Source organism: Balaenoptera borealis, assembly GCF_965194805.1.
Source record: "Balaenoptera borealis genome assembly, chromosome: 16".
Classification (NCBI taxonomy): Eukaryota; Metazoa; Chordata; class Mammalia; order Artiodactyla; family Balaenopteridae; genus Balaenoptera; species Balaenoptera borealis.
The window spans coordinates 79,015,705-79,043,080 of NC_138872.1; the positions used below are offsets into that span (position 1 = coordinate 79,015,705).

At 57.3% G+C, this 27,376-nt stretch overlaps 1 protein-coding gene across 2 annotated transcripts; it reads right to left on the bottom strand.

Annotated features, from left to right (window-relative positions):
• Window positions 1-1,434: 1,434 nt before the first annotated feature.
• LIMK1 (LIM domain kinase 1) lies at window positions 1,435-26,380 on the bottom strand. Of its 2 annotated transcripts, XM_082358582.1 has the most exons (16): window positions 26,112-26,380; window positions 24,283-24,379; window positions 17,667-17,805; window positions 17,238-17,347; window positions 15,506-15,712; window positions 10,960-11,065; window positions 10,710-10,876; window positions 9,426-9,609; window positions 8,489-8,575; window positions 8,033-8,164; window positions 6,670-6,729; window positions 6,231-6,296; window positions 5,695-5,851; window positions 3,263-3,318; window positions 2,884-3,041; window positions 1,435-2,806 (listed from the first exon to the last, which is right to left on the bottom strand). In XM_082358582.1, the coding sequence occupies exons 1-16, from the start codon at window positions 26,164-26,166 to the stop codon at window positions 2,644-2,646; spliced, it is 1,944 nt and encodes a 647-aa protein (XP_082214708.1). In that variant the 5' UTR covers window positions 26,167-26,380; the 3' UTR covers window positions 1,435-2,643. The 2 variants fall into 2 exon arrangements, with proteins under 2 accessions (XP_082214708.1, XP_082214709.1); XM_082358583.1 differs by lacking the exons at window positions 1,435-2,806; window positions 2,884-3,041; window positions 3,263-3,318 and adding an exon at window positions 3,335-5,199.
• Window positions 26,381-27,376: the final 996 nt, after the last annotated feature.

Sequence of the window (27,376 nt, forward strand, 5' to 3'; positions counted from 1 at the left end):
TAGAAAGATGTGTATGTGTGATGAGTAGCCAAAGGGATGGGTTGTGCTGCTTGCTTGTGGTACCTCAGCCTCAAGCCCACTCCACTTTGTTCTGTGATACAGTTGCTGGACCACTGAAAACTACATTTCCCAGACTCCCTTGCAACTGGATTCCTGTTGAGGTGGGCCTGCTAATAGGGACCAGCTGAGGGAGACTGGAATGTGAATGAGGAGGAGGGACTTTCTTCTGCCCTCCAGTCCAGCAGGAGCAAATGTTTAGCTCTAGCACTATTTCTGCATCTACCTTCTGAGAAGTTCCAGCATCAACTGGAATCCAACCCTTCCCCCCCAAAAAAAAAAAAATCCAAGCACTGGTCTCCTGGGGCTCCGCCCTCCACGTCTCTAGCCAGTGTCCAAGAAGACCCCAGTGATATCTCCTGGGCCTTATTTGTGGCCTTGTATAGACACTTCCCATGTTGAATCAGGGCTGGTCTGTGTGACCAGTGAAGTACGGTGGAAGTAACCCTGTGTGGCTTCTGAGAGCAGGTCCTAAAAGGCAGTGGAGCCTCTGCTTTGGTCTCTTGGGATACTCACCCTAGGGGATACTCACCCCTAGAGGATGCTGTAGGGACATTCAAGGAGCCCTATGGCGAGGCCCCTGACAGGGACTGAGGCTTCTCATCAACAGCCAGCATCAGTTTGCAGCCATGGGTGTGAGTCACATACAGAGGGCCCCTGGAAGTGGACCCTCTGGTCCCACTCAAGCCCTCAAATGTCTGTAGCCCCAGGCAGTATCCGACCACAAACTTAGGAGAGACCCCAGGCCCAAAACACCAATGCAACCCTAGGAGAGAACCCAGACCAAAACCACCCACCCAAGCTTCTCCCATATCCTTGACAGAGTGGTTGTGAGCCGTGAGTGATCACTGTTATTTCAAGCCACCAAATTTAAGGGGTGAAGTGTTACCCGACACCAGATAACTAAACTAACCTCCTCTTTCCTTAAATGCCCCAGCCAAGGGGTAGCAGCTGCTTCCTGCAGTTCATCAGAAATGGTTATCTCAGTATCCACTTTTCGCCCTTCCACTGTGTTTTCGCCACCTGTATAAACAATTCCCTGGATTAAATGACCTATATTTGAAATAACTAGGGTGGTTTCTGTTTTCCTGATTGGACCCTTTACATTTTAGAAAAAAAGCAAGCATGAAATAAGAGCAATCCATTCCCTAGTCTCTCTCACTCTTCCCGAATCCTCCCCCCACCCCCAAACCCAGCTCTGGAAAAGTCCTCACTTGTCCCAGCTGGGCCACCACCTCCATTCCCGCCCTCTATGCCCTCCGTCCACACCTCCATTCCCACACCTCCATTCCTGTCTTCCCACACGACTTCTAATCCAAAAAGTTCCTCTCTCCTCCTGTGTCCTCAGGGCCCCCAGACACACGTCACAAAGCGGGATCTGGTGGGGAGTACAGAATTTATTTTATTATTCTGAGTCTGGGTTTTGTTCCTTAGACGTCGTGATTCCTGGATGGAGGTGACTGTGTCCCACCTCCCTGAGTCATAGTTCCATGGGCCTGTTTCAATTGCTTTCCAGGTTCAAAGTGCACTGAGAAGGCTTCACAGTCTTAATACTTCCTAGATGCTCAACTGAGGCAAAGTGACAAAATGGCCCCCCCACCCCCGCCCGCCAAAAAAATAAAACCCCGAGCCCCCAGCAGCTGCTGCTGCTGCAGCCGTATGAAAAAATAATACAAACTCTTCTTAAAAAATAGATTACACAGAAAGAACCCAGAGGACAGAGGGGCTTGGGGAGGGGCAGGGGCTGCTCTGGCCACTGGCAGGGAGCCTCGGGGAGAGGCCCGGGAGGGGTGCTGAGATGAACTTCAGGGGGCTGGGATGCCAGTGGACACGGCCTCGTCCACTCTGCCCAGCCTCCTTCTGCCGCTCCTCCCAGCAGCTCTGGCCCTGGGACCACGGCTCCCCTCTCCCTCCAGGGACCCTCCCTTCACCCTGAGGCCTGGTACCTGCTTCTCACTAAAGTGGCTTCAATGAAGAAACAAAAAGACCCAAAGCGAGGGAGGGCTGTTGCCCAGCCACGGAGACTTCCCCCGCATAGGAGACGACCTCTCTCTGCTTTGGGGGTTTGGATAATTATCAATACCTGACGCTACCGAGACACCCCCTGGGGGGGTGATGGGCCCCAGACTCCCTGTTTGGCTCCTGGGAATACACGTGACGAGCCACGGTCTGAGGCTGTCTGTCCTCTGGCCCAGCCTCGGAGGAGCTGCAGACGGGCAGAGTGTGCACAGGACAGCCGGGGCAGTGGGTGTGGGATAGGGTACCGGGTGTGGGAGGGGGTACAGCTCACACGGGTCCTCCAGCTCATGCAAGGAGAAGCGTGAGGGGGCGGCCCCACCAAGACAGAGGTAAGGCAGGGCGAGGTGATGGTGTCTGTGCAGCCAGACCAGCTCTGGGGCGGGGGGCAGAGAAAGGGCAGGGGCCACGGCCCACAGGGTAGAAGGCAAGTTAGGGCCTGGCGCTGGGGAAGGGTCTGGGCGTCCGCTGCCCCACTGAGGGTGCCACACCTGGCCACCGCATACTGAGGAATCTGGTGCAGGGTGGATTCTCCCGAGTCGGGGACAGGGGCAGCTGGGCGGGCCAGTCTCAGTCGGGGACCTCGGGGTGGGCAGGCAGTCCACTCTCGCCGCGCCGGTAGGTCTCCCAGAAGCCCCTGTCTAGCTGCTCCAGCTGTGAGCCCAGTGGCAGGTGGCCGGCCAAGTGCATGTGGAGGGTCTCCAGCCACTGCTCCAGCTTCACGAAAGAGGGCCTGGGGAGACAGGCGGGGGGACGGTGGGTTCGGGCTCTGCTGGGGACCACCCCACCCTAAGCCCCCACCCCACTCACCTCTTCTCAGGGTCCAGATCGCAGCAGCGCACAGTAATGGGGAAGAAGCTTGGGGGGCAGTTTGGGGGGCAGTAGCGGTCCAGGAAGCCTCGCACGTTGAGGCCAAAATCCATGGTGCGCGGCAGGTAGTCTGGGTCAGCTTTCACCCGCCCGATGATCTGTCCAGCACGAAGCCCAGCCATTACCCGGGGCCCCTGGGACTGGGCATCGCCCAGGCGGGTTCGAGGGCAGGTCACACCGGGCCTGGCGCTCCCTGGACCACCACACCCCCCGGGGATGCCGGTTGCTGTGGGCAGCCCCGTTCCCAGAGCCTCCCTGGCCTGGGGCCCCTGCAGACTTCAGCCTGCAGCCTGGGAGCGTGAGCCCACCCGGGACCTACCTCACACAGGACGATTCCAAAGGAAAACACATCCACCTTCTCATCGTAGCTGCGGCCTGGATGAAGAGACCACTGTCAGCAGGTGCACGGGGCCAGGGATGCCAGCTGGTGAGGGTGCCGGGCCAGGGACCCGCCCACTGGGGGGATGCCCTGGCCAGCAGGTCAGGACAGGAGACAGATGCTAGAAACCTCTGTAGGATCAGGCCTTAGGCTCTGACCCTATCCGAGCCCACCCAGTCTGAGCCAACCTGCTGGGGGGGCGGTGGATGGGTAAAGGTGAAAGCCCTGGGCAAGGGGTTCCAGGCCCAGCTCGGTCACTAACCACCTATGTGACTCCGGGCAGGTCATGGACCTTGTGGTGACCCCGAAAGATAACTGTGTCAGACCCCTGGAACCTGTGAATGTTATTTGAAAAAGGGTCTTTGAAGTTACGATTAAGTTAAAGATCCTGAGATGAGACAGTCCTGGATTATCCGGAAAGGCCCTAAATGCCATCACAATTGTCCTTATAAGAGAGACTGAAAAGGAAAAGACACAGAGGAGGAGGCAGTCACATGAAGACAGAAGCAGAGATTGGACCGATGTGGCCACAAGTCCGGGAACGCCAGGATCAGAACCTAGAAGCAGCAAGGAATGGATTCTCCCTTAAAATCCCCAGAGGGAGCATGGCTCTACTGGATTTCAGACTTCTGGCTTCCAGAACTACAAGAGAATAAGTGTCTGTTGTTAAGCCACCCAGTTTGTGGTAATTTGTTACAGCAGCCTCAGGGACTGATACAGACTCTCTGAGCCTCAGTTGCCTCAGCTGTAAAATGGAAACAATACCCTCTCTCTAACGATGTTAAAAATAATTAGGACAGCCACTCTCATTTATTGAATTCTGACTAGCTTACAAACCTTACCTAATTCTCACACTACTCCTTAAAGATAGGGACTATTAACCCCAATTTACAGGTTAAGTTATTGGGGGCTGGGTTATGTTAACTTTGGTCAGAGCTGGCGTTGAGATGACCCTGGCTCTGCGGCCCTGACCCTGTGTTTGCATGTCCCCTGCCTGTGGAGAGGCTTTATAAGCCCCAGTCTGGGCACACATGGGACCACTATGTAACAGGCCTGAAAAAAAAAGAAATGGAGTGGGAGAAAGGGGATCTGTGGGAGGCTGAATAATGGCCCCAGAGATGTCCCCATCCTAATTCCTGGACCCTGTGAACACGTTGCCTTATACGGGACTTTGCAGGTGTGACTCAGTTAGGGATCTCGAGATGAGATTATCTTGGATCATTCAGCTGAGCCCTATGGGATCACAAAGGTCTTTATGAAGGAGGGCGGAGGGTCAGGGTCAGGGTCAGGGTCAGGGTCAGGGAAGGAGATGTGACAATGGACACAGATGTCAGAGAGAAGAGGCTACGTTGCTGGCCTTGCTGGAGGAGGGACCAGGAGCCAGGGAATGAGGCAGCCTCTAGAAACTGGAAAAGGAAAGGAAACAGATCCTCTCCCCTTGAGCCTCCAGAAGGAATGCAGCCCTGCTGACACTAGACTTCAGCTCAGTGAGCCTGATACTGGACTCCTGACCTCCAGAACTACAGGATAATTTGTGGGTTTTTTAAAATAAATTTATTTACTTATTTATTTTATTTTTGGCTGCACTGGGTCTTTTTTTCTTTTTTTTTTAAAGTCATGTTCCTTGCTTTTTTAAAAAATTTTATTTATTTATTTATTTTTGGCTGTGCTGGGTCTTCGTTTCTGTGCGAGGGCTTCCTCCAGCTGCAGCAAGTGGGGTCCACTCTTCATCGCGGTGCGCGGGCCTCTCACTGTCGCGGCCTCTCTTGTTGCGGAGCACAGGCTCCAGACGCGCAGGCTCAGCAATTGTGGCTCACGGGCCTAGTTGCTCCGTGGCATGTGGGATCCTCCCAGACCAGGGCTCGAACTCGTGTCCCCTGCATTGGCAGGCAGACTCTCAACCACTGCGCCACCAGGGAAGCCCTGCACTGGGTCTTTGTTGCTGCGCGCAGGCTTTCTCTAGTTGCGGCGAGCGGGGGCTACTCTTCGTTACAGTGCGCGGGCTTCTCATTTACAGTGGCTTCTCTTGCTGCGGAGCATGGGCTCTATAGGCGCGTGGGGTTCCGTAGCTGTGGCTCACGGGCTCAGTAGTTGTGGCGCACGGGCTTGGCTGCTCCGCGGCATGTGGGATCTTCCTGGACCAAGGCTCGAACCCATGTCCCCTGCATTGGCAGGCGGATTCCCAACCACTACGCCACCAGGGAAGCCCTAATTTGTGTTTTTTTAAGCCAAGTGTGTGACGACTGGTTGCAGCAGCACAAGGAAACCAACGACAGGACTCAAAGAGGGGGAGGGCGGGACCTCCGCCTCCTGCAGCTCCGCCTGGGACCGTGGGGCCCTGGGGGATGTGCCAGGCGGGGCTGCCGACTCACCGTGGATCATCTCGGGCGCCATCCAGTAGGGGTTGCCCACCACCGTGTAACGCTTCTTCCGGTCTGGCTTCTTGAGGCTACGCAGGCCCTCGGGCTGCGTCTTCTCGTCCACCATGAGCCGCGCCAGCCCGAAGTCGGCCACCACCACGTTCTTGTTCTGGGTGACCCGGAAACAGAGCCACACTGAGACACGCCCCTGGCACCACCTGCCCACTCCCTCCTCGGCCTTCTGGGGACAGCCTGTGGTCCCTCCATCACTGCCCCTTAGACGCCGGGCTCCCTGGGCCCACTTGTCCCCCACTGAAGTACACCCCCCCCCCCAAAGCTTCTTTCAGGAAGCCTGCCCTGACCACCCCAGTCCACACACCCGGGCCCTCCTCCGGGCCCGCAGCCCGTGGTGCAGCCTGGTGTAGGCTGCGGCCACCCTGTGGGCCGCTATCTGCGAAGGCCACGCTCACAGCAGACCCCCTGCCCCCGCACGTCTAGCGGGGTGGTGGGCGGGGCTCCCGCTGCCCCCTCCCGGCCCGGCTGCTCACCTCACGAACCAGGCAGTTGTGGGAGTTCAGGTCCCGGTGGATGATGTTCATGGAGTGGAGGTAGGCCTGAGGGTGGGGGGCACGGGGATCAGGGGGCAGCCGTGCTGAGGGCCCCCAGCCCCGCCCTGGTCGCCCCAAGGCTCCCACCTTCCCCCTTCCCACTGGATCCCCTCTGTCCTCTCTCAAAGCTTCCTGTGGCTTCCATTTCTAAACTCCTTGTGAAGTTTAGGTGAGCACTGGAGAATGTGTTTTGTTTTTCGTTTTTTGCCGCACCGCGTGGCCTGTGGGCTCTCACTTCCCCGACCAGGGATGGAACCCGCGCCCCCCGCAGTGGAAGCGCAGAGTCTTAACCACTGGACTGCCAGGGAAGTCCCGAGAATGCTATTATAAGTGGGGCCGGATCACCCAGCCCACACGCTCCCCGGCAGAGCCTACTCACCATCCCCGAAGCGATGTCCTTGGCAAAGCTCACCCTCTGACTCCACGGGTACTGGCTGTCCTGGAGGTGGGGAGAATGACCAGGCTGAGCCAACGGGGCCACAGTTGCAGGACATTGGGTGAGAGAGAGACAGAAAGGGGCACAGGAAGGGGCGAGTGTCCTGTAGGGTCCGATGACGCACCCCCAACTCTCTTCTACACCCACAACTGTCCCTTCTTTTTTTTTTTTGCCACGTGGCTTGTGGGATCTTAGTTCAACCAGGGATTGAACCTGCGGCCCCGGCAGTGAGAGTGCTGAGTCCTAACCACTGGACTGCCAGGGAAGTCCCTCACAACTGTCCCCTCTAAGGGGTGTGGGTGAATAATTCAAAACAATTTTCTAACAGAACAGGTTCCAAACAGTGACGGGGTGGGAGATACTCTTCTATAGTTCCTGACCCACCTCCTCTGAGAACAAAAACTCTCTCTTCTACAAAATCCCAGTTTTTCCAGTTTTTAAAAAACCTGAACCTGCTTTCATGGACCAGCAGAGACGGGCCTGGCGAGGTCGCCTGCAGAGAGCCGCGGTGAGTCACTCCGGAGAGCGGGGCTCTGGGCTCAAATCATTTGGGGAAACACCCCATTCTCTCCCCCCATCTCCTTGGAGATCTCAAGTGGGAGAGCAAGGACATCAGAGCGTATTAAAGATCCAGGTGCAGCCAGGAAGCCTGCACTGGTGCAGCCCAGCATTTCTAAGTTGCACTGGACCACAGAATCCCTCTGAGAAGTTACACCTGTCCGGAGCCCGCAGGGACCACACTCTGGCGACAAAAGGTAATCCAACCTGAGGGACTGAGGACTCAGCGGCGAGGGAAGGGAACAGGGTCTCCGGGTCTGAGGGTGATGCAGGGGTGGGTGAACGTCGGATCCCTGGGCACCGTCAGCATCCCGGGAGAGCTGGAAGCTCCCCTCCAAACGCTTCTTTTTTAGAGGAGGATCGGTAATTTCATCCAAGCTCCTACAGCAAGTTCTGAATTTTATACATCATGGCAAAAAGTGACTTGGTTTTGCTTAGAAGCAAAACAAAGACCCTCTGGGAGAGGTAACCTATGGCAGGTGCGCGGGGTTAACCTGACAGCCTGTGCGTCCCCTCAGCGAAGCTGCCACCCTTCTCTGGGCCCCAGCTTCCCCCCCACCTTAGATGGAGTCAGTTGCTCCCTTATTCGATTCAGAATCAGGGTCTGGAGGGCCTTTGAGACCAGAAGCCGATCCCCAGTGAAGAGCCTGGGAGGAGACTGGGACCCACAGGGGAGCCGCTGGGCCCAGGGTCCTAGGGCAGGAGCGGCTGGGACGGGTCTCAGTCGGGGGCTCTGCCCGGCACTCACCATGCCCTTGATGAGGCCCCGGAGCGTGCCACCCTTGATGTACTCGGTGATGAAATTGAGCCTCTTGTCCTTGTAGAGCACCCCGATGAACTTGAGCACGTTGGGGTGCTCCAGGCATCGCATGACCTTCACCTGGTGGGGTGCAAACAGGCTGGGCCCATGTCTCCTTCTCCCCGTTTCCCACCAGAGGCCACCACGGACAGTTCCAAAGATGGAGAAGCCTTCAAGCCCCCGGGGTCACACCTGCCGGCTGCCGTGCTCTTTGCTTGGGCTGCTCCCTCCCCCAGGGACGTCCTTGCCCCTCTCGCCCTCCTGGCAGATAGTTTCTCTTCTTCCAACGTGGGCTTGAGCGTCACATCCTCCCGGAGCCCTTTGCCACCCACCACCTCTCAATTGCGAAGGGTGGGGCAGGTCCTAGGAGTCTGGTGCAGAGGGCGCAGCAGGCCCCTCACCCACCTCCTTGAGGAACGTCCGCTGGGTCTCCTCATCGAAGCGGATCAGCTCCTTCATCACCATCACCTCGCCTGTCTCCCGGTGTGTCACCTGCGTGGGGACGCCCAGGGGTTGAGACTCAGCACAGGCACATGCTCTGCTCTAGGCCCGCCCTGTAGGAGGCCCATCCCCACCCCAGGCAGATGGACAGACGGCTTCAAGCTCTTCGCAGACTTTTCATGGGATGCTCCCAGCCCCCGAGGGGGTGGGACTTAAGTCCTTTACAGGTGAGGAAACTGAGGCTCAAGAAGGTTTCCTACCAGGGCCCACGGTCACCCAGGTGGCAGGAAGGGGGGTGGCCAGGGCTTGGGTCCAGGACCGCCTGACCCAGAGGCCAGCTCTCTTTCCTCTGCTCTGCTGGGCTGTCTCCTCGAAGTCAGATGGGTAGCTCTACCAGAGATTCTGACTAGGGACAGGGGCTGGGGCCTGTCTGCACACGTGGGCAACCTGGCTGGTGCCTTTTGTGTAACTCTGAACCTTCCAGTCTGGTCATAGCCAGGTGACATCAGAGCCAGGGAAGGGCTCGTGTCTTGCTGGGGGAGAGTGTGAAGGGGGTGAGCAGCCCAGAGGCCAGGAGGGGGCTGGCACTGGGCTCAGTAAGGGGGCCTGGGGGAGGGAGCCTTCAGGGTCAGTCCGGGCTGCCCTCCCATCCCCCACCCCGAGGAGCCACTTTCCGACAACCTCCTCCATGCGGTCTCTCTATAATAAGTCCCCTCCCCCTACCTAGCTCAGGGAGGCCCTGGTGGAGGAGAGCTCTGGCCAGAGAGTCTGGAAGCCAGATACCCTTCCACTGGGGCTTCCTGGGGACACTGGTGGGAGGAGGGTGGAGGACCAATGGGTCACACACAGACTGCCCCCCTGCTCCACCCACAGCCCCATCCCTGCCTGGCGTGCCCTGTACCTTGATGGCCTGGCCGAAGCAGCCCTTGCCCAGCACCTCCCCGTGGATGAGGTCTGAAGGCCGGAAGATGCGGTGCGGCCGGCAGACCACACGGAGGGACTCGGAGCGACCCAGGTCCTTGTGCTGGGAGGCCGGGGAGCCCAGCGAGCCGGCGCCCGGGGACCTGTCGATGCTGCAGCTCCTCCTGGGGGGACACACCCAGTGCCCGCTGCCACCAGGTGGGCACCTGGACGAGGCCCCCTTGGGGGTAGGCCAGGTCTTGGCCCTGCCCCCCTCCCCCTGCCTGCCATGCCCCATCGATGCCTGTCTATGTACAGTCACTTGTACAGCCAGAAAGGGCAGCACAGGACAGCTCTCCTGGGACAGTCATAAGGCTCTTGCCCCATCCTGATGCCAGTACCCAGTGCCCTGTCTGGCTTGGACTTCCTGTTAAGGTAGGAATGTTTGCCCTTGGCCTTCTCTGCCTGGTGACCCTGGATCAGACGCTTTGTCTCCCAGAATTTGAGTCCCAGGCCTTGGAGTGCAGAGGCAGACTACCTGCCCAGGATGCCCACAGGTGGCCTTGCAGGGTGGCCTGAGCTCCAGACAAATGCAGGGGAGAAGGAAACACACGCCTTCAATATCACTGTTTCTTAGCGTAAAGGCTGTCATCCCAGGTGTCCCCCTCAAAGCCTTGACCAGAAGTCCTGAGCAGACCCCCGCAGTGAGTGGCACGAGGACCAGGCTGCCTCTGGGCTTCTTCCTGGGGCAGCCCCCCCACCTCCCTTTAAGAGGGTACAGGGCACTTGGCCCCTCTGGCCTGGACCACCACAACAGTCCCCCAGCTGTCTCTGGTCCTGGGCACCTCCCCACAAAGGGGACCAGAGTGGTCTCTGTGAAACACATCACTGTGCTGCAACACCCTTCGGTGGTGCCCCGGGATGGGCAAAGCCCACAGACGCCATCCACGAGCTTCTGCCTCAGAGCCCACCACTCCCCAACACATCCGATGCCCCAGCACCCTGAGCTGCTGGCCAGCTGCTCCTCTAAGCCAGGGCGCTGGTCCACCCTGGAAGCGCTCTGTCATCCCCAGCTCGGGGTGCTACTTTCCCCGTTTGCCCCTTCGCATTCTCCTTCCTCTTTCTAGCCCCCTGCACCCCTTGCCGGCCTCCTTCTTTTTGCAGGGCTGACTCCCCCATCAGACTGTGAGCTACCAGAGGGTAGGGACCAGGTCTCATCCCCCCTGAGGCCCAGCGTCAGTGAAAGTACCAAGATACCGTACATCAAGGTGCAGGGCTGACTTACAGGACAGGCTTCTGCCGGCCGGAGCTGCCCGCCTCCCCGCTGGGAGTGTGAACCGGGGAGACCAGGGGGCTGGACTCAGGCCCCAGCCCGTGGCTCAGTGTGTCATGGGGGTCATGCTCAAGAGTCAGCTGGAGCAGGCGGCTGGTTTCCTGGATCAGCAGATCAATCTGGGGAGAGCAGGAGTGTGGACAGGTGAGTCTCCCAGCTCTCAGGGGAGCAGCACCTCCAACCGCAGACCCAGGACCCATACCTCGTCCAAGGGCACATTCCGGATGGGCGTGCCATTGATTTCCAGGATCCGGTCTCCAACGTGGATGGAATTCTTCACATCCGGGCTCATGCAGCCCGGGTCCACTCTGTGGGCACAGAGCGGTGGTCAGACCCCTGCTCACCCCGCTAGGAAACCAAGGCCAAGGGCATCAGATCAGGAGCGTTGGGGGCAAACCATTCTATCTTGTGTGATCGGCAGGTGGCAACTGGCGGGAACACCGAATTCTGGTTTGGTGGGAAGAGTTCTATACTAATTACAATGCTTGCCGTGGGTGTGGAACTGGAGAAAAGTGGCATGCCCCCCAGGTATTTGCCCCCCTGTACTAGATGCTCGGGGGCTCCTGTTCAACAGAGCGTTGTCTCTGCCATGGAGGACAGACCTCTCCTTCTACCTGGCTGGTACGTGTGGGGCAGACAAGTGTCAAAGAGTCCTAAGAGGGTCTGGACCCACTGCTTCCTACCTGACCCCCAAACTTGCCCTGCAAGATGAAGCTAAGGCTCCCACTCCTCTGGGATCGGCGGGAAGGAGCGAGCAGCCTGGGCTGAGCCACAGCTGCAGGGTGGAGATGGGGCTGGTGCCCTGGATCATTTGGCCATAAACTAACTCACAGAATGGCCAACTTGCCAAATTTACTTGCTTCTTTTAACTCCTTGGTGTTAACTATCTGATTGTCATTTTGTCTTCATAAAAGCTTTCCAAGAATGGTCACTTTGTCTCTGCCCTGAGATGGGGAAGGGCTGGGGGAGGGTGGGCAGGACAGAAAGGAGACTGAGAGCTTTAAGAAGAACAGATTGCTAGCAATTTTTCAATTATCGAAAGTATATTCTCACATGGGGGAGAAGTGCTTCCTTACACAGGGAAGTCAGGTAATAAATAAAGCAGGAAGAACACAGTTAGAAAATCACCATTTTGTAGCCATCACAGAATTATCTGTGGATGCTAGAGTCAGTGAAAGGCTGTTGGGAACAGGATATTTACAGACTTATATCTCACAGATGACTCAAACCGGTTACATTGCAAAGGGGAAAAAAAATCCTTTACAGCAGAGACAGTGGACTGCACTTTAACCAAATAATCGAAGTTGACATCCCCAATAAAGGGAGCACTTCACTGACATCCTGTGTCTACCAGTAAGATGCACAGAGAAGGACACAGCATCAGTTACCTGGTTAAAATGCATGACTTAAACCTAAGGAAGAGGAACCCTCCGTCAAACCCAAATGGAGGGGCATGCTCCTTAACTGACTTGCACTCTTCACAAATGTCAAGGTCATAAAGGACAATGAAAAGTTGAGGAACTGGCACAGATTAAAAGAGATTGAAGGGACATGAGGATTCAATGCAATGTGTGATCCTGGATTGGATCTTGGATCAAGGGGGAAACTGCCATAAAGGACAGTGTTGAGACAACTGGCAAAATTTGAATGTGGATTGTATACTGAATAAAAGTATCAATGTTAAATTTCCTAAATATCATAATTACACTACAAGATACAATGGATAATTATGTAAGGGAATGCCCTTGTTTTTAGGAGAAGGTCTGAAGTATGTGGGGGGAGGATGGGTCAATGGTGCCTACAACCTCCACTCAAATGATTTAGTAAAAAACAGCAATATGTACAGGTACGTGTGTGTATATACAAATAAGTATATATATGTATATACACACAAATATATACACAGAGGGAGAGACACACATACCTCAAGTGTGGCAGAAAGTTAAAATTGGTGAACTTAGGTAAAAGGTGTATAGGTATTCAATATACTTATTATTTTAGTAATTTTTCTGTAAATTTGAAATTTTCAGGATTAAAAAAGTTAAAAAATAGTGAATATATTTTCATGCATAAAGACTTCTTATGGATATAGCCTTAAAAATATATTCCTTAGGGAATTCCCTGGTGGTCCAGTGGTTAGGACTTGGTGCTTTCACTGCTGTGGCCCGGGTTCGATCCCTGGTCGGGGAACTAAGATGCCACAAGCTGCACGGCATGGCCAAAGGGGGGAAAAGAAGCAGGAAAGAATGCTCACCCAGTGAGGGAGGCAGGGAGGAGGTGCCATGAACCCTCTACTCCTAAAATTCTGCCTGGCTGTCAGGGGCCAGGTGGTCTGGGAGTTTCCCCATCTCTCTCACCAATCTGTCTGCTCACTTGTGTATGGAAGGCAGCTGCTGGCCTGGCTGATGCTCAAGATGGGGGTGGAGATGCAGAGTCAAACCCAGCCTCCTCCTCCTCCCCCAGTACCATCTTCACTTCTCACCAGTGCTTAGGCATGGGGCCTGGTACCTGGCAGGTATGTGAGAAACGTTCACTGAATCCAAAGAAAGCTGGCACGTGGCTCCCACACCCAGACATGGGGAACGTTTAAAACTATTTCTCAAGGGTCCATGAAGGCCCAGGAGAAATCTTAGAAGGCTCCAAGGTATCTGACTTCCTCGTCGTTCAGACAGAGACCCCAAAGCCCCGAGAGGACAAGGGAACTGCTCAACGTCTCACAGCATGTTATCAACTGCGTCAGCCCCTTAACCTTCATTTCTTCTTACATCTCGGACCTTTTCTACAACCTTTAGAATTTTCTTTAGGGATGATCTGCTAGTATCAAATCCCATTTTGTCTGCCTTAACATATTTTTATTTCACCTTCATACTTGAAGGATATTTTCATCAAGTATAGAATTCTAGGTTTATGGTTCTTGTTTGCTGAGTGCATTGAATATATCACTTCACTATTTCTGGCTTTCATTGTTTCTGTTGAGAAATCAGCTGTCAGCCTGTTCTTTTTTTGCAGGAAATTTTTTTTTTAAAATAAATTTATTTATTTATTTTTGGCTGCATTGGGTCTTCGTTGCTGCTACACGCAGGCTTTCTCTCTACTGCGGCGAGTCGGGGCTACTCTTCGTTGCAGTATGCAGGCTTCTCACTGCAGTGGCTTCTCTTGTTGTGGAGCATGTGCTCTAGGCGCAAGAGCTTCAGTAGTTGTGGCACACGGGCTCAGTAGTTGTGGCTCGTGGGCTCTACAGCACAGGCTCAATAGTTGTGGCACACAGGTTTAGTTGCTCCTCGGCATGTGGGATCTTCCCAGACCGGGGCTCGAACCCATGTCCCCTACATTGGCAGGTGGATTCTTAACCACTGAGCCACCAGGGAAGTCCTCCCTATGGCTACTTTTAAAGTCTTTTCTTTTGCCTTTGGTGTAGTAGTTTCACCAGGTGGGGTAATCCATGGGTGAATTTCTTTTTAGTTTTCCTGTTTGGGATTTACTGGGTTTGAGTCTGTGGATTGGTATCTTTTATCAGCTCTGGGAAGTTCTCAGCCATCGTATCTTCAAATACTGCCTCTCTCTCATTCTCTCTTCTCCTGTGATTCTAGATGGATGATTAGATCTGCTCACTCTGTCCTCCGTACGTCTTAACCTCTCTTTCCCTATTTTCACCTTGTTGTGTTTCTGCTTCTCTCTTCAGCTGTTTAAAACCCTCCTCTACTGCTAAACCCATCTTTCACTTCTAGGGGTTCTATTTGGTTCTTTTCCAAATTCATTTGCTCTTTACTCACTTTTTCCAAGGATCTCTTATTTATTAAAACATATGGAGCATAATTATATTATATTGTTTCTGATAATCCCACTATCTGCAGGTTTTGTAGGTCTGCTTCTGCCACCTGTTGTTTCTGCTGGTTCTTGCTCACAGTGCCTTGTTCTCTGTGATTTTTAACCGAACCGCTCACCTTCCTTGGGACGCTTATCTCGAGAAATTCTGTGAAGCCTGGAGGTGGGTTCCTCCAGAAAGGATCTGCATCTGATTCTGTCAGAGCCTAGGGACATTACCCCTAGTGGAGAAGTACTTTAAACTTTCACAATTTTGCCTGGAGGTTTTCTGAACCACCCAGGCATGTGAACTTGGTTGGCAAATCCAAGTGTATGAATTCTCAGGGGAGATTCCTTCTCCCCTTCCATTTAGGTTCAAATCAGTTTATTTTCTAGTTCTGGGAGTTGGTTGCCCGGGGCGGCGGAGGGGCGCTGGTGGATGGTATGGTTTATTTCTTGTTCTTCCTCACCCTGAGAGCCCTTTGGGGGTTGCAGCTTTATGGGGTGGGGAGGCGTTCTCTTATTAGACTCACTTTCCTCGAGCAAGTCAGGTCTTTGAGAGGCTCAGCCATGAGAAGACTCGAAAACTGAAGCTTAATTCACCCAATTTAGATTTGCCCTTAAGGCATGGCTGCCTTCCGTGCTCTGCTGACACCCCTGGGCTCCTTCCTTCACTTATTCCTGACCTGGTTACTTCTCTTTCTTGTTGGGTCATGCAGGGATTAAAGAAAACATTTAAAATATTTTATCTAACATTTATTATGTTTTTTTTGGAGGAATGATTGGACCAGGCATCTGGTATACCAGGTTGTCAGAGCTGGGTTCCATCTGGGCCCATGTGCTCACCCATTCTCAGGGCCCCCCTGCCCCAGAGTCGGCCACCCACCTAGAGCATCCGTGCCCACAGCTGCACCAGCTGCAGCCTCAGCAGGCCAGCCACTCACCCCTGGACGCGGACGGTGTGGGAGTGCTCTGTGCTGCAGCCTGGCGGGCCGTGAGGGGGGTCGATGGAGACCGAGAGGCCACGTTTGCCATGAGCTGAGGCTGGGATGGATACGAGGGTGACTGTGTGGGGCAGGTGGGAGCTGGGGGAATCAGGCAGGATCTGCTCAATGACGGGGGTCACCACAGTCTGGTAGTAGCAGTGTCCGCTGCAAGAGCCACAGGCGGTGGGGACCCAAAGAGCGGGAAGAAAAGCGCGTCAGGACAGTCACCAGCATCACCCCCACCCCGATCCCTCAGCCCCAGGCTCTCTTCTCCTCCCACCCTCCCCTTACTGCTCCCCAAGGGAAGAGGAGGATCTTGGCTGCCTGATGGGCTGGGAGCAGGAACTGGGCATGCTCAGCCCAGCCTTGCCCCTCTTCGGGGCTCATTCTGGGTTGTCTATGCTCCGTCAGCTGGCCAAGATGAGGCCTGGGGATAAATCCAGTTCAGCAGGAAGTCATTAAGAGTCCATTTGGGATCCTCAAAAGTCATGCTGCCCTCAAATCCAGCTTTATCAGTGTTGCCATAATAAAGAATTTGTCTGGTCTTTGTCCCTGGCTCCTGGGAAAGAGGCTCTAAATCCTTGGAACAGGAGTATCTTCCTTTTTCTTGAGCCCTTCAAGCCACACTTGAGCTAATGTTAATGAGATGACTCAGGCGGCGGGGAGGGTGGTGCTGGTCACCAGAAAGACTGACCACGTGATGAGAGGGCTGCGGCTCTGACCCAGCCTGACCTCGAGGAGACTGAGTTCAATCCCGTGCCCAGTGATTCAATCAATTATGCTACATAATGAAACCCCAATGAAAACTCTGGTGATGCCAGGGAGGACGGGTCACACGTCTTGATTCCACGGGTGGAATGCACGGAAGCTGTGCATTCGAGACCCTCCTGGACCTCGCCCTTTGTGTCTCTTCATCTGGCTGGTCCTGATTTGTAGCCTTTAGTAAAAAACTATAATTGTGAGTATAGTGCTCTCTTGAGCTCTGAGTCATCGAGCGAAGTATCAAAGCTGAGAGAGTTGTGGGAATCTCTGACTTTGCAGCCAATCGGTCAGAAATGCGAGCGGCCTGGGGACCCCCAAACTTGTGGCTGGTGTCTGAAGTCAGGGCGGTCTTGCTGGGGACAGGTCCTGAGCTCACAGGGTTGGTGCTAACTCTGAGGGTTGGTGCCAGAACTGCACAGCAGTGATGTCAGTAAGAAAGCTGATGTCTGTGGGACTTCCCTGGTGGTCCAGTGGTTGAGAATAAGCCTTCCAAGGCAGGGGATGTGGGTTCGATCCCTGGTCGGGGAACTAAGATCCCACATGCCGCAGGGCAACTAAGCCCGTGCACTGCAACTACTGAGCCTGCGCGCCGCAACTAGAGAGCCCATGCACCACAACTAGAGAGAAGCCCGCGCGCCACAACAAAAGATCCCGCGTGCTGCAACTAAGACCTGACGCAGCCAAAATATTAGATAAATATTAAAAAAAAAAAAAAAAAAGAAGAAGAGAAAAGAAAGCTGATGTCTGAGGCTTTCTCCATCTGATTGCTGTGTCTTATTTCCCAGTGGTTTCTACACTGTCACTATGACCGCCCCCCACATGGAAAGGGGAAGGGCCCCGGCGTGGGACACGTGTGACACGGGTGGGCACGCCAGGCGCAGGGAGGGGCGGGGCACACGCCAGGCGCAGGGAGGGGCGGGGCACTCACCAGTACAGCTTGGAGTGCTCCACCAGAGTGTAGGTGTCTCCGTCACCGATGAAGGTCCCACATGTGAGGCAGATGAAGCATTCGGGGTGGTATTTCAGCTCCCCGGCCACCTGGAAGGGGAGTTGGGGGGGGCAAGGACAAGCCACCTCAGCAGCCCCTTCAGCCCCTATAGCTCCTCCCCTCGGCCTCCTCTCAGAAGGGCAGCCCCAAACCAACTTCGGGGCAGACAGAGTTGCCTCCGTAATAGGGGGCTGAGGGATACAGACAGAGAAACAGGCTCAGGAGGCACAGAGGAATCAGAGAACTAGTGAAAAGAAGAACAAGAGAGATGATGGGAGAGAGATCTGGAGCAGGGAAACCTGTGAAAACACACACACACACGTACACACACACACAGGTGAGGTGTGTGAGTGGGGGAGGGGTGCTTACCATGACCAGCCCCTTGGTGATGTGCTCTGAGCACCCGTGGCAAGACTCGCCATAGCGGGCCCAGTAGTCCTTCTTGCAGAAGAGCTGCCCATCCTTCTCGTAGTACTGGTGTGAAAGGGAGGCACTGCATTCGCAACACCTGGGTGGGAGGGGAGCTGGGGCTCAGAGGGGCCCACCCCTCCCGCACACCTGGGCCCTTCCAGTCTACAGGCAGCACTAGAGAAAGGTGTGCCCTCTGGACGGAAGCAGCCTGTGCTGGGGCACAGGGCTTGGCAAGTGGAGCCGGGGATGGATTCAGCGCCCACCCCCACCCCCTCTGCCGTGGTCCCTCAGCCAGGAGCCTTGGTACTATGTGCAGCCTGAACAACCACCCTCAGCAGTTCTGCACCCAGGGTGTCTGGCCCACTTGCTAGACCTGGGCTGAGAGGTGCTCTTCATCTGAGCCCCCTGTCCCTTGTCGTGCAAGGAAGATGGCCAGCGAGGGCAGGCAAGTTACTCTCAGTCACCCACCAGTCAGGCCCAGGGAGGGCTGGAACCTGGGAGCCCAGGACTCAGGTTGGGGGGGGGCGGGGCTGGAACAAACTGTGAGCCCCACTCTTCCAGTCTAGTCTGCTTCCTCTCCCTCCCCCTCCCCCCACTCCCAGCAAAGTGGAGGCAGCTCTGGCCACTGATGTAGACGGTGGTGACCTTTCGGCGCTGTGAAGACCTACTAAGTGCTGGCACCTTCCCCTTTTCTTGCTTAATAAATTTACTAATCCTCACAGGCCACCATGAGACAGGCATGGCTATCCTCATTTTAGAGATGAGGCAGATGAACTTCGGAGGGTCCTCCCTGCCCAAGGTCACAGAGATGGGCACCATAGGCCCCATGAAGATACACCCAGTTCCACCAAGATACAAGGCAGGAGTTCAGCTCAGCATAGACCAGTCAGTCAGTTAAGAGAGGGGATCTCCCGGTTTCCTAGGCTCCAGCCAGCCCCACGGGTGCTGCCAGTCACAAGAACGGGGTTCAGCATAGGTAGCAGGAAGGCCTGGCTGGTGGGGCCCCTGAAGGGCAGATGGGGAGAAATGATGTACAGGCTTCTTTCTAGGTGCCACCCCCCCAGGCCAGGAGCTAGACCTACATGCCTGCCGTCTTTCCCCTCAAGCGTCCTGGTCGGGTGGGGACCAGCAGCTCAGCTAAGCCAGGGTAATAAGCAAATGCAAAAATGTGGGACCCCCCAGTGACCGACATCCCCCTCCGTCCCGGGCACGAGCCCCACTGGGTTCTGCAGAGCCTGACCCAGGGTCCTGGCATGCATAGGTATGTCTGGGCTGGAGTACACACTGCGCAGAGAACGGCTAGGGGACCCGTCCAGCTCTGTTGCTGTTTGGGTGCTCCGGGTGATGTACCAAGGTCACATAGGGATAGGAGGGCCCAGGCCCAGAGCTCATGGCTCAGTAGGGGAACAAACCAGGAGACAGGAGGGCAGGAAAGACTGGGGCTGGGTCAGAGAGCACTATGCTCCAGGCAGCCGGGAAAGCCTCCGCTCTACCGTAGCCTGCACAGGGCAGCACTCACTCACTGCACTCACTGACTGCTCCTGAACTAGGGAACTGGGGAGGGGGAGGGGGGAGGAGGAGGGGGAGGAGGGAGGAGGAGGAGGGAGCGCACAGCAGCAAGAGTGCTGCTGGGACACTGTCCCTTTAAGAGGATCCAGCCAGTTCCCCATTGTCTGGTAGCCTGAGGGGAGGGGCTGGGGACCACAGCTTGGGGCTTTGGGCAGGGGGCGGGCAGAGGAACACAAAATGCCCGGGTTTTGAAGCCAGGAAGGCGGGGTCTGATGAGCTCTCTCAATGGGGTGGAGACTGGGGAGGGAAAGCCTCTGGAGGCAGCGCTGGGATGCGGGAGGCTGCAGCGGAAGCAGCGGCTGGACGGGAGCCATGACGTCATCTGTTGCCCCCTCAGCCCTTCCTGCCCCCACAATCGCTGCGACTGCAGTGGGTGGGCATCTTACCACGGGGCGGGCGACAAGGCAAGGAAGGCACCGAGCCAGGAGGGCGGACACCCGGGGACGGGGAGGTCCCCAGCGCAGCCCCCAGGGGGCTCTAACCTAGCAGGAAGGGGCGCAGGAGAGCAGGCTCCGCAAAGAGGCGGGGCGCAGGCAGCGCATGGTGACCTTGGGGAGATTCCCCACTCCCTGTGCGGATCGGTGATTCACTTCGCCCTTCCGCTGACCAGAGCCACCAGACACGAAGCGCGTCACAGGAGTGTCACCGCAGGAGTCTCCCCCACAGCCCCAGGCTGCAGGAAGCGGCCCCCTTCCCCACCTCTGTGGGCGGGTCAGTCGGGGCTCTGGAGCGGCCGCCTTCCTCCAGGGGAGAGAATGCTCTTCTGCCTGCAAACTCCTAGTCCTTCCCACGCACAAACATTCATCACTGTAGCAGCCCTGGAAGACCCCACGTTGCTTCACTCAAGCTCTGTGAGTGCAGTCAGCTCCCTGATAACCACTTCCCTGAAGCCTGCTCAGATGCGCCCATGGCCCCCCACGCAGCCTGCAACCCCAGTCTCTGCCATTAACCTGCCGGCTCCCTGAGGTCCCAGGCCAGGCACCTACAAACGCTGGTCCCCGAAGAGAACAGAAGTGCTTCCTGCCAGACTGGCTCACTCTGTGCACTCAACCAGGAGCAGTTCCCACCCCCAGCGTCCTCAGAACTGCTCCAGGGTGCCCTGGCTCAGCCTCCATCTCAGATAGGGGATCTAGCCCAGGCTCACATAGTGGTTTGGTGGCTGGCGCCTGGAGCCTCAGTGGACCTTTGCCGATGGAAGGCACGCAGGAGCCCCTGACCCTGTGCATCCCCTCACCCCTCAGGCCCGCATCTGGCCAGGAGCCAGAGGAGGCAGGTGGGGCACGACATGCCTGGCTCTTGGGGTGCCCCCCAATGCCCCTGCCCCTACAAAGGGTGTCAAGAGAGTAATACCAGGTACAGTGTAACCCTCTCCCAGAGCAGGCGAAGGCAGAGCCAGGCTTGGGCAGGAGAGAAGGGCACTGGGGGGCTGGAGGGGGGCATGAACAGGCCGGGCTGGGAAGCAGTGGCAACCCCTACAGCGACAGGTCCTTCCCTCCCAGGGGTGCCCTCTACCCAGAGCCACATCCCTGGACACCAAGGGTGAAAAAGAGCAGCTGGGGGACCAGCCTCAAGGGAGACCTGTACCAGAAGGGCCAGGAGCCTCAGCGGTGGCCTGCTTCCCCTCGACAGGCGGCCAACAGTGACCAAGGAGTTTCAGTTCTCCTGCCCCACTGCCCGGCCTCAGGTGGGTCTGTCCCACCGTGGCCTCCAGCCCCAGCCCTCACACCAGGGGCCCTGCCCGAGGCCTGGGACAGGTGGGGAGGGGGCTTTCCACTTACTTAGCCCGTCGGAGGAAGCGGCATCTTCTCAGGTTCGAGGCCAGCATCCTTTGCTGCTACCTATCGCAGGGGGGCCCCAGAGGCCTACGGGGAGTGCAGGGGTGGGCCGGACAGGCTGCTTCCCCATCCTACTTCAGGCACTCAGGATTGGAGGCTGCAGAGGGAGGGGCCAGCGTGGCCACACGGCAGGGGAGGAGGATGCAGTGATGTGGGTGCAAGAGGACTTGGTCTTAGCTCACAACAGGAAGCAGCTGAAGGGCCTACTGCCTGGGCTCTGGTGCAGGCGGAGAAGCTTGGCCGGCACCGTGTCCTCAGCCCTGCACACCCGAGAAAGGCACCCTCCGTGCCCCCCGGCCTCTGCTGTGACAAAGGCACTGGAGACTCTCTGGGGACAGGGAGCAGCTGCTTCTTCTGGTGCTGCCCCCGAGGGAACAGAGCTTGACTTCCACGGACAGTCCATCCTCCTTGCCTGAAAGTCCCCCAAAGAGGGGGGCGTCCCAGCCCAGGCTCCGGCTCCCAGTGCCAGCTGTGCACTCAGCCCTCCTCATCCAGGGTCAGCCCAACCAGCCTCCAGGGAGATGTTACCCGAGTTACGGCAGCCCCAGGGCTCCTGCGCTGCAGGCTTCTGGGAAGGGACCTCCCAGAGGCAGCAGCTGGGCAAAGGGAAGCCTGGACCCTCCTGGGCCTGGCCACGACCTCCCAGGAGGCTGGAACAGAGAAAGGGGCTGGCTCTGCCGTGACAATGACACCTAGTGCTAATGCCAGAGGCATTCTGTGGGCCCACAGCAACTCTCCCGCTGCGAGGCTCTCGGAGCCCAGGGGCTGGTAGCAGCCCCGCTTCACGGCACTGAGATGCTTCCAGGGGCCCAGCAAGCAGCGACTCCTCTCTGAGCTGCTTTCCTGACTGTCATGGGAGTGAGGACACTGTTGGCCTCAACCAGATTTGGGGGCTGTTGGGAGAACCACACGCCACAGGGCCAGAAACACTGTGTAAGTCGTGGAACCAGGTGGAAGCCACGGCTCTTACTGCCTGTGGGCCCTCCCTCACTGTGGGAGCCTTCCCTGTGTCCCCACCGCACCAGGGCCAAACCCAACGTGCCCCCTCCCTACCGCCCCCTCCTGGGGCCTCAGCCCTCTGCTGGTTAACAGGGCAGGGACCCTCCCAAAGCTAGGCTCCACGCATCCTGTCCCACTGCTGCCCTTCTGTGGCTGCACGCCTGGCCCTCCCCCATGTCTCCCAAGGCTCTACCTCCCTCCCCACCCCATGCACCGGGGCCCCCAGAGTTCTTCCCTGGATTTCTCTCGGCCTCTTCTCAAATCCCATCCCCCAGCACTGAGTGGGCTGTTCTCTCTGGCCGTCCCACCTCTGACCGGTCTCAGATCACCTCGGCCAGCTCTCGCGAGGGCACTGCCACCCTGGCTAGCCTACTGCACCTCCACCTCAACAAGGACAGGGCACAACTCCTCACCAACCTGGCCCCCAGCTCCACCAGAGCCAACAGACCACTGGCCTCCTCTGCACCCGGGGTGAAAAACCAGACCGCTGTAGATTCTGCCCCTGCCACTCACCAGCCCCCTGCTCCACCCTACAGCCCCTGACTTCTTCAGCTCTGCAGTGACTTGGAGTGACACAGACATAGGTTCGAGTCCCAGCTCTGGCTGTTGCAACTTTCAGCAAGTTACTTGATTTCTCCGAGCCTCCATTTCTTACGTGGAAATCGAGCAAATAATGGCACCTCCTACGGTTATGGTGAAGGTTTAATGAAATGACATTACAAGAGTCACCAATGAATAGTGGCTAATATGACTAATCCTTGCCAAATATCGTCCCTTCTAGATCTGAAACTCTCTCCACTCTTAATCAGTGTCCTATGTCAGGTCTTATGAGCACAGAGCCCCGAACTATTGACAGTCCCTTCCCTGCCATGTTACCACCATCTGCCCACTGGGATGGCATTTTTCAATAGCACCTCTGCCCACATCCCTCCCCTGCTTTCTGACACTCTCTGCTGGCTCCCTACTGCCCTCAGAAGCTCCTTATCTTGGCACTCAGGGCCCTTCACTGAATCGATCCTAACTTTGCCTCCTCATCATGTCCCTCGACTCGCTCTGTTCCAACCAGATGAGCTGATCCCGGGCCTTCAACGGTTTGCACTGTCCCACCTCCCTGTCTCTGCCTGTTCAGAGGCCCTTTCCTCTCTGAGGGCCTCCTTCTGAACACCTGATTGGGAACCCCAGGACACGGAGCCCGCCTCTCTTCTGGGCTCCCCAGCCAGTGTGGGTGCTGTGTGTTCATTTCGCTCACTGGCTGTGTATCTTTGGTCAAGAGAATTAACCTCTGTGTTCCAATTCATGGAGACAACAGACATCCAACCATAAAAAGTCCTTAAAACAGTGCCTGGCCCTTCCTAAATTGTAGAAAATGTTAGACATTATTTTTATAAAAGAAAAAAAAATCCTTGTCGGAGCCTCCCACTGCCTAAATTAAACCCCTTCGGCCGGTGGTTGATGCCCTGACCCCAGCTGGGCCTCGCCACTTTACCTTCCCTCCTTTTTGGTGCTTTCCTGCCTGAACTCTGTTGTTCACTGACCGGACCAGGCCCCGTCACCATTCTACCCTTTGCACCTGCTGGGCTCTCTGTCTGGAATTGCTTCCTACCACACTTCTCCATGTGGGAAATCTCACATCCCCAGCTCTGGCCCTACAGAGCTATCTAAGGCTACCCCCTGCCCCTGCTTCTCAGGATGGTGCTCCTGGATTGCTGGGCCACCTCTGGGTCCCCATGTGCTCCACCACAGCTCTGATCCTACTCTCCTACACTTGGGAGTTGGTGTCCGGAGGGAAGGGACTGGTCTTACTGGATATGCATCTTCCAAACTAGCCCGGGGCCCAAAGGAGGCCCAGCTCCTCCCAAGGCCTCTCTCTGGAGCACCAGCACCCAGAAGGCAGGGGCGCACTGCCCTCCACTCCTCCCCCACCAAGGTGCCAACAGGCCTTGGTATTACGAGCATAAACACAAGTCTCGCTTTTTCTCTCCTTTTCTGTCTAGAATGACAAAAAAGAAAGGCCTCCAGGGATCTTCTAGTCCAAATGCTTCATTTTACAGATGGGGAAACTGAAGCCAAGGACTTGCTGGAAGTCACAACCAGAGATGGCACCAGGAGGAATCGCCACGTCTCTGGCAGGCCTTGCTTAGGGCATCCGAGCTCAGGCCAGCCTGCCCTACCTGAAGCAGTCTGAGTGCCAGTCAGCATTCAGGGCCTGGAGGTACTGGCCATCATAGATCCTCTGGCCGCAGCTTGCACACACGGGCAACTCGCTTCCTGCAGGGGTGAAAAGGGTGTTAGGAACCATTCTCAGGAGATGCAGTTTGCTGCAGGCCTGGCCTGGCCTGGCCTGGCCTGGCCTGCCCCAACTCCACATGCACCTCCACAAATCCTCCCGTACACACGCAGCGCCCAGGCTGAGCAGTCACTGTACAGAGCAGGAGAGAGAATGCAGGTCTGAGAGTCTTGCTGAGACCACAGCTGAACTACCAAGCTCCTCTGGGCCTCAGTTTCTCTCTCTGTAAACTGAGGAGGAGGAGCAGATGTCCGCCAACCCCCAGCAATGGCATCCTTCAACTAAGGGTCTGGCACGGTAAATGCGGAGAAAGAAAGCAGCACGATTTAGAAATAAGGCAGTGGCTGACATTCTTGTCACAGCCCCCCTTCCTCTCCTGCCTGCCCAATCCCTTCAAAGGGCAGGGACTGGACAGGGCTAGGTTGGTGCGTCCTGTACTGAAGCCCCCTGGAAGGCTTGGCTATGCCGTGGCCTAACAAGGGGCCAGGGCCGTAGGGCTGGGCTCCCAGACACCTGCTCCAGGGAGGCCTGACACCTCTTCAAGCCGGCCACTAGGCATGCTTAGTCATCCTTGGGGCCTGACACCCTTGGAGCTGGGTGGGCCCTGGAAGATCTCCCAGCCTGCCCCTTCCCATTGTACAGATGGGGAGACTGAGCCCTGGAGAAGGTAAGGCTTGCTGGGTCACCAGCCAGGCTCCAAGGCCACAGTCTGCCCCTCCATGAGGACCCAGGGACCTAGGAGCTACCGTAAGGTGGGCCCCTGCTCCAAGTGGGCCTTCAAGGACCTGGGGGAGGGTTGGCAGTAGCCCCAGGGGAGCGCAGGGCTGGAGAAGCCGGCATAATAGGACTTTTGTTGAACCTGGTGGACCTATGAGATGGCTCAGATGAGGAAACCCAGGAAAGGAGATCCCAGGGAGGGAATCTTGGGGTCTTCATAACTCTAACTGTCCTGCAAACCCAAGCCTTGGGCCCCAGTAGGGGGAAGGGGCAGAAGAGGAGGCTAGGATGAGAGTCATCTTCCCAGCCAAGACTGATGGCAAGCACTGGGTTTGGTGCAGGGAGAGGGGGTGGAGGCCCCAGAATACATCCAAAGGTTCCCCAGAGGCGCATCTCTGCTCTGTCCATCCTGCCCCCAGGCTCCCAACCACCAGCACCACGGGCCAACTATGCGGCCCTCAACTGTACAAACGGGGAAACTGAGGCCCAGCAGGCAGCACCTGGCTCAAGGTCACGGAGCCGGCCAAACGCTGGGCTGCGAGTCAGGGCTGAGGCTTTCCCAGCGACTCTTTCTTCCAAGGCCAGTTAGAGTCGGGATAAGGGGTGGCCTAGGGCGAGCCCCGGGTGGACACAGCACGCGGATGGAGGCCAGGGCTGGAAGGGCTGTGCCTGGGATTCCTCCTGGGTGGTCGTCTGTCGGGGGACGGGAGAAGGCGGGGATGAAAGGGAGGAGGGGCCCTCCGACTGCGGGAGGGCAGCCCACCGGGGCCGAGGAGGGGGAAACAGGGTGGGAGCTTTTCAGGGAGGGGCCTGCGGGCTTCGGAAGGACGAGCTCATCCCGGAGGACACAGGGGCGCGGCCTCGCGGCAGACCCAGCCTCCGCGGCGGCCAGGCCCGGCCCCCACCCGTGCCCCCCGCTTCCCCGTCTCCCCGAGCGCGGCGCCCCCGCCCGCCCGGCCCCTGGGTCGGCGCCCCGCCGACCCGCACCCCGCGCACCTTCCTCTCCCATACGTTCTTCCCTCCAGGTGCAACAAAGTAGCGTCAACCTCATGCACTCGGCGGGGGGCGGGGCCCGGCGGGGCTGGGGCTGGGGGCGGCCCGGGCCCCGCACGCTCGCCCGCAGTCGCCGCCGCCGCCGCCGGCCCGGGAGGCGGGGGCGGAGAGCGCGGGCCGGGCCGGGATGGGCTCGGGGCTCGGGGCTCGCGGCGGCACCGCCGCCGCCTCTCAGACACCGGCTCCGGCACCGGCTCCGCGCCGCGGCGGCCTGGGGAGCAAACGGAGGGGCGGGCCGGGGCGGGGCCTCGGAGCTGCGGCACGGGGGCGGGGCGGGGCGCGGGCGAGCGGCCGAACTGCCCTGCGCGGCCCCGCCCCGCGCCCTCGGCGGCGCCCCGCCCCGCTCAGCTCCTCCTTTCATTCATTCTTCCTGGAGTGACAACACTCTGCTCAGCGCCACTTGGCCAAGACGCATAAACCCAAAGCTGCGGCTTAGGTGGAATGCGTGCTCTGATGCGGCAACCTAGGGGGTGCAGAAGAGCCAATTAGGGACCTCGGTTTCCCTGCGGGGAGCCCCTAGACCCAAGCCTGCTGGATGGGGGCCAAGAACCGAGACCCGACGCGGAGGAGACGTTGTGGACCCTGAGGACCATAGTGGTTGCCTTGGGCAGGGGCGCCGGCCAGGTCCTCTCCCTCTCTGAGCCCTGCGGGGAGGGCAGGCCCCAGCAGGGTCTGGGGGGGAAGGCGATGGCCCACGTCTCAGGCTCTCACCAGCTAGGCAGGGCGCTGAAGGAGCAGCCCCTGGGGGAGACTGTGACAGCCATGCTCAGGGATTTGCTCCTCCCAGTGCTGGAGACCTGGAGCCGGCGCCGCCCTGCCCAGCCTTCCGGAGGAGGCACGGCTGAATGGGGTTTTGGCTGAGGGAAGTGGCCAGAGGAATTGGGTGGTCCCCGACGCACAGGTGCTCAGTCCAGCACTGGAAGCGTGGAGCACCCTGCCGACAAGTGAAGAATCCTATCTCCGCGAGGCCCACCGCCCACTTCGTCGTCCTACAGCCTGGGAGCCTATGCGGGGAGAGGTTGAGCCACATGCTTAAGTTCACCCAGTGAACAAGGGACAGAACTGCCCACACTCCCGCTCCAGCCATCAAGTTTGTATAGATTTTTCTCTAGTCAGGGCTTGGGTCCAGTGGCCTACAAGGTGGGGCATTCACCCCTGGGTGCAAAACAATTACCTGCGGGAGGGAACAAAATATAATTTTTCTTTCT

Excerpts from the sequence above, each read along its gene's own strand:
- LIMK1 (XM_082358582.1), bottom strand. The coding sequence starts at position 26,166 with ATGAGGTTGACGCTACTTTGTTGCACCTGGAGGGAAGAACGTATGGGA. Across the intron at positions 8,576-9,425 it reads GCTTCGGCCAGGCCATCAAG|GTGACACACCGGGAGACAGG; the intron begins GTACAGGGCACG and ends GTCCCCACGCAG. Across the intron at positions 3,319-5,694 it reads GGCGCCCGAGATGATCCACG|GCCGCAGCTACGATGAGAAG; the intron begins GTGAGTCGGCAG and ends CTCTTCATCCAG.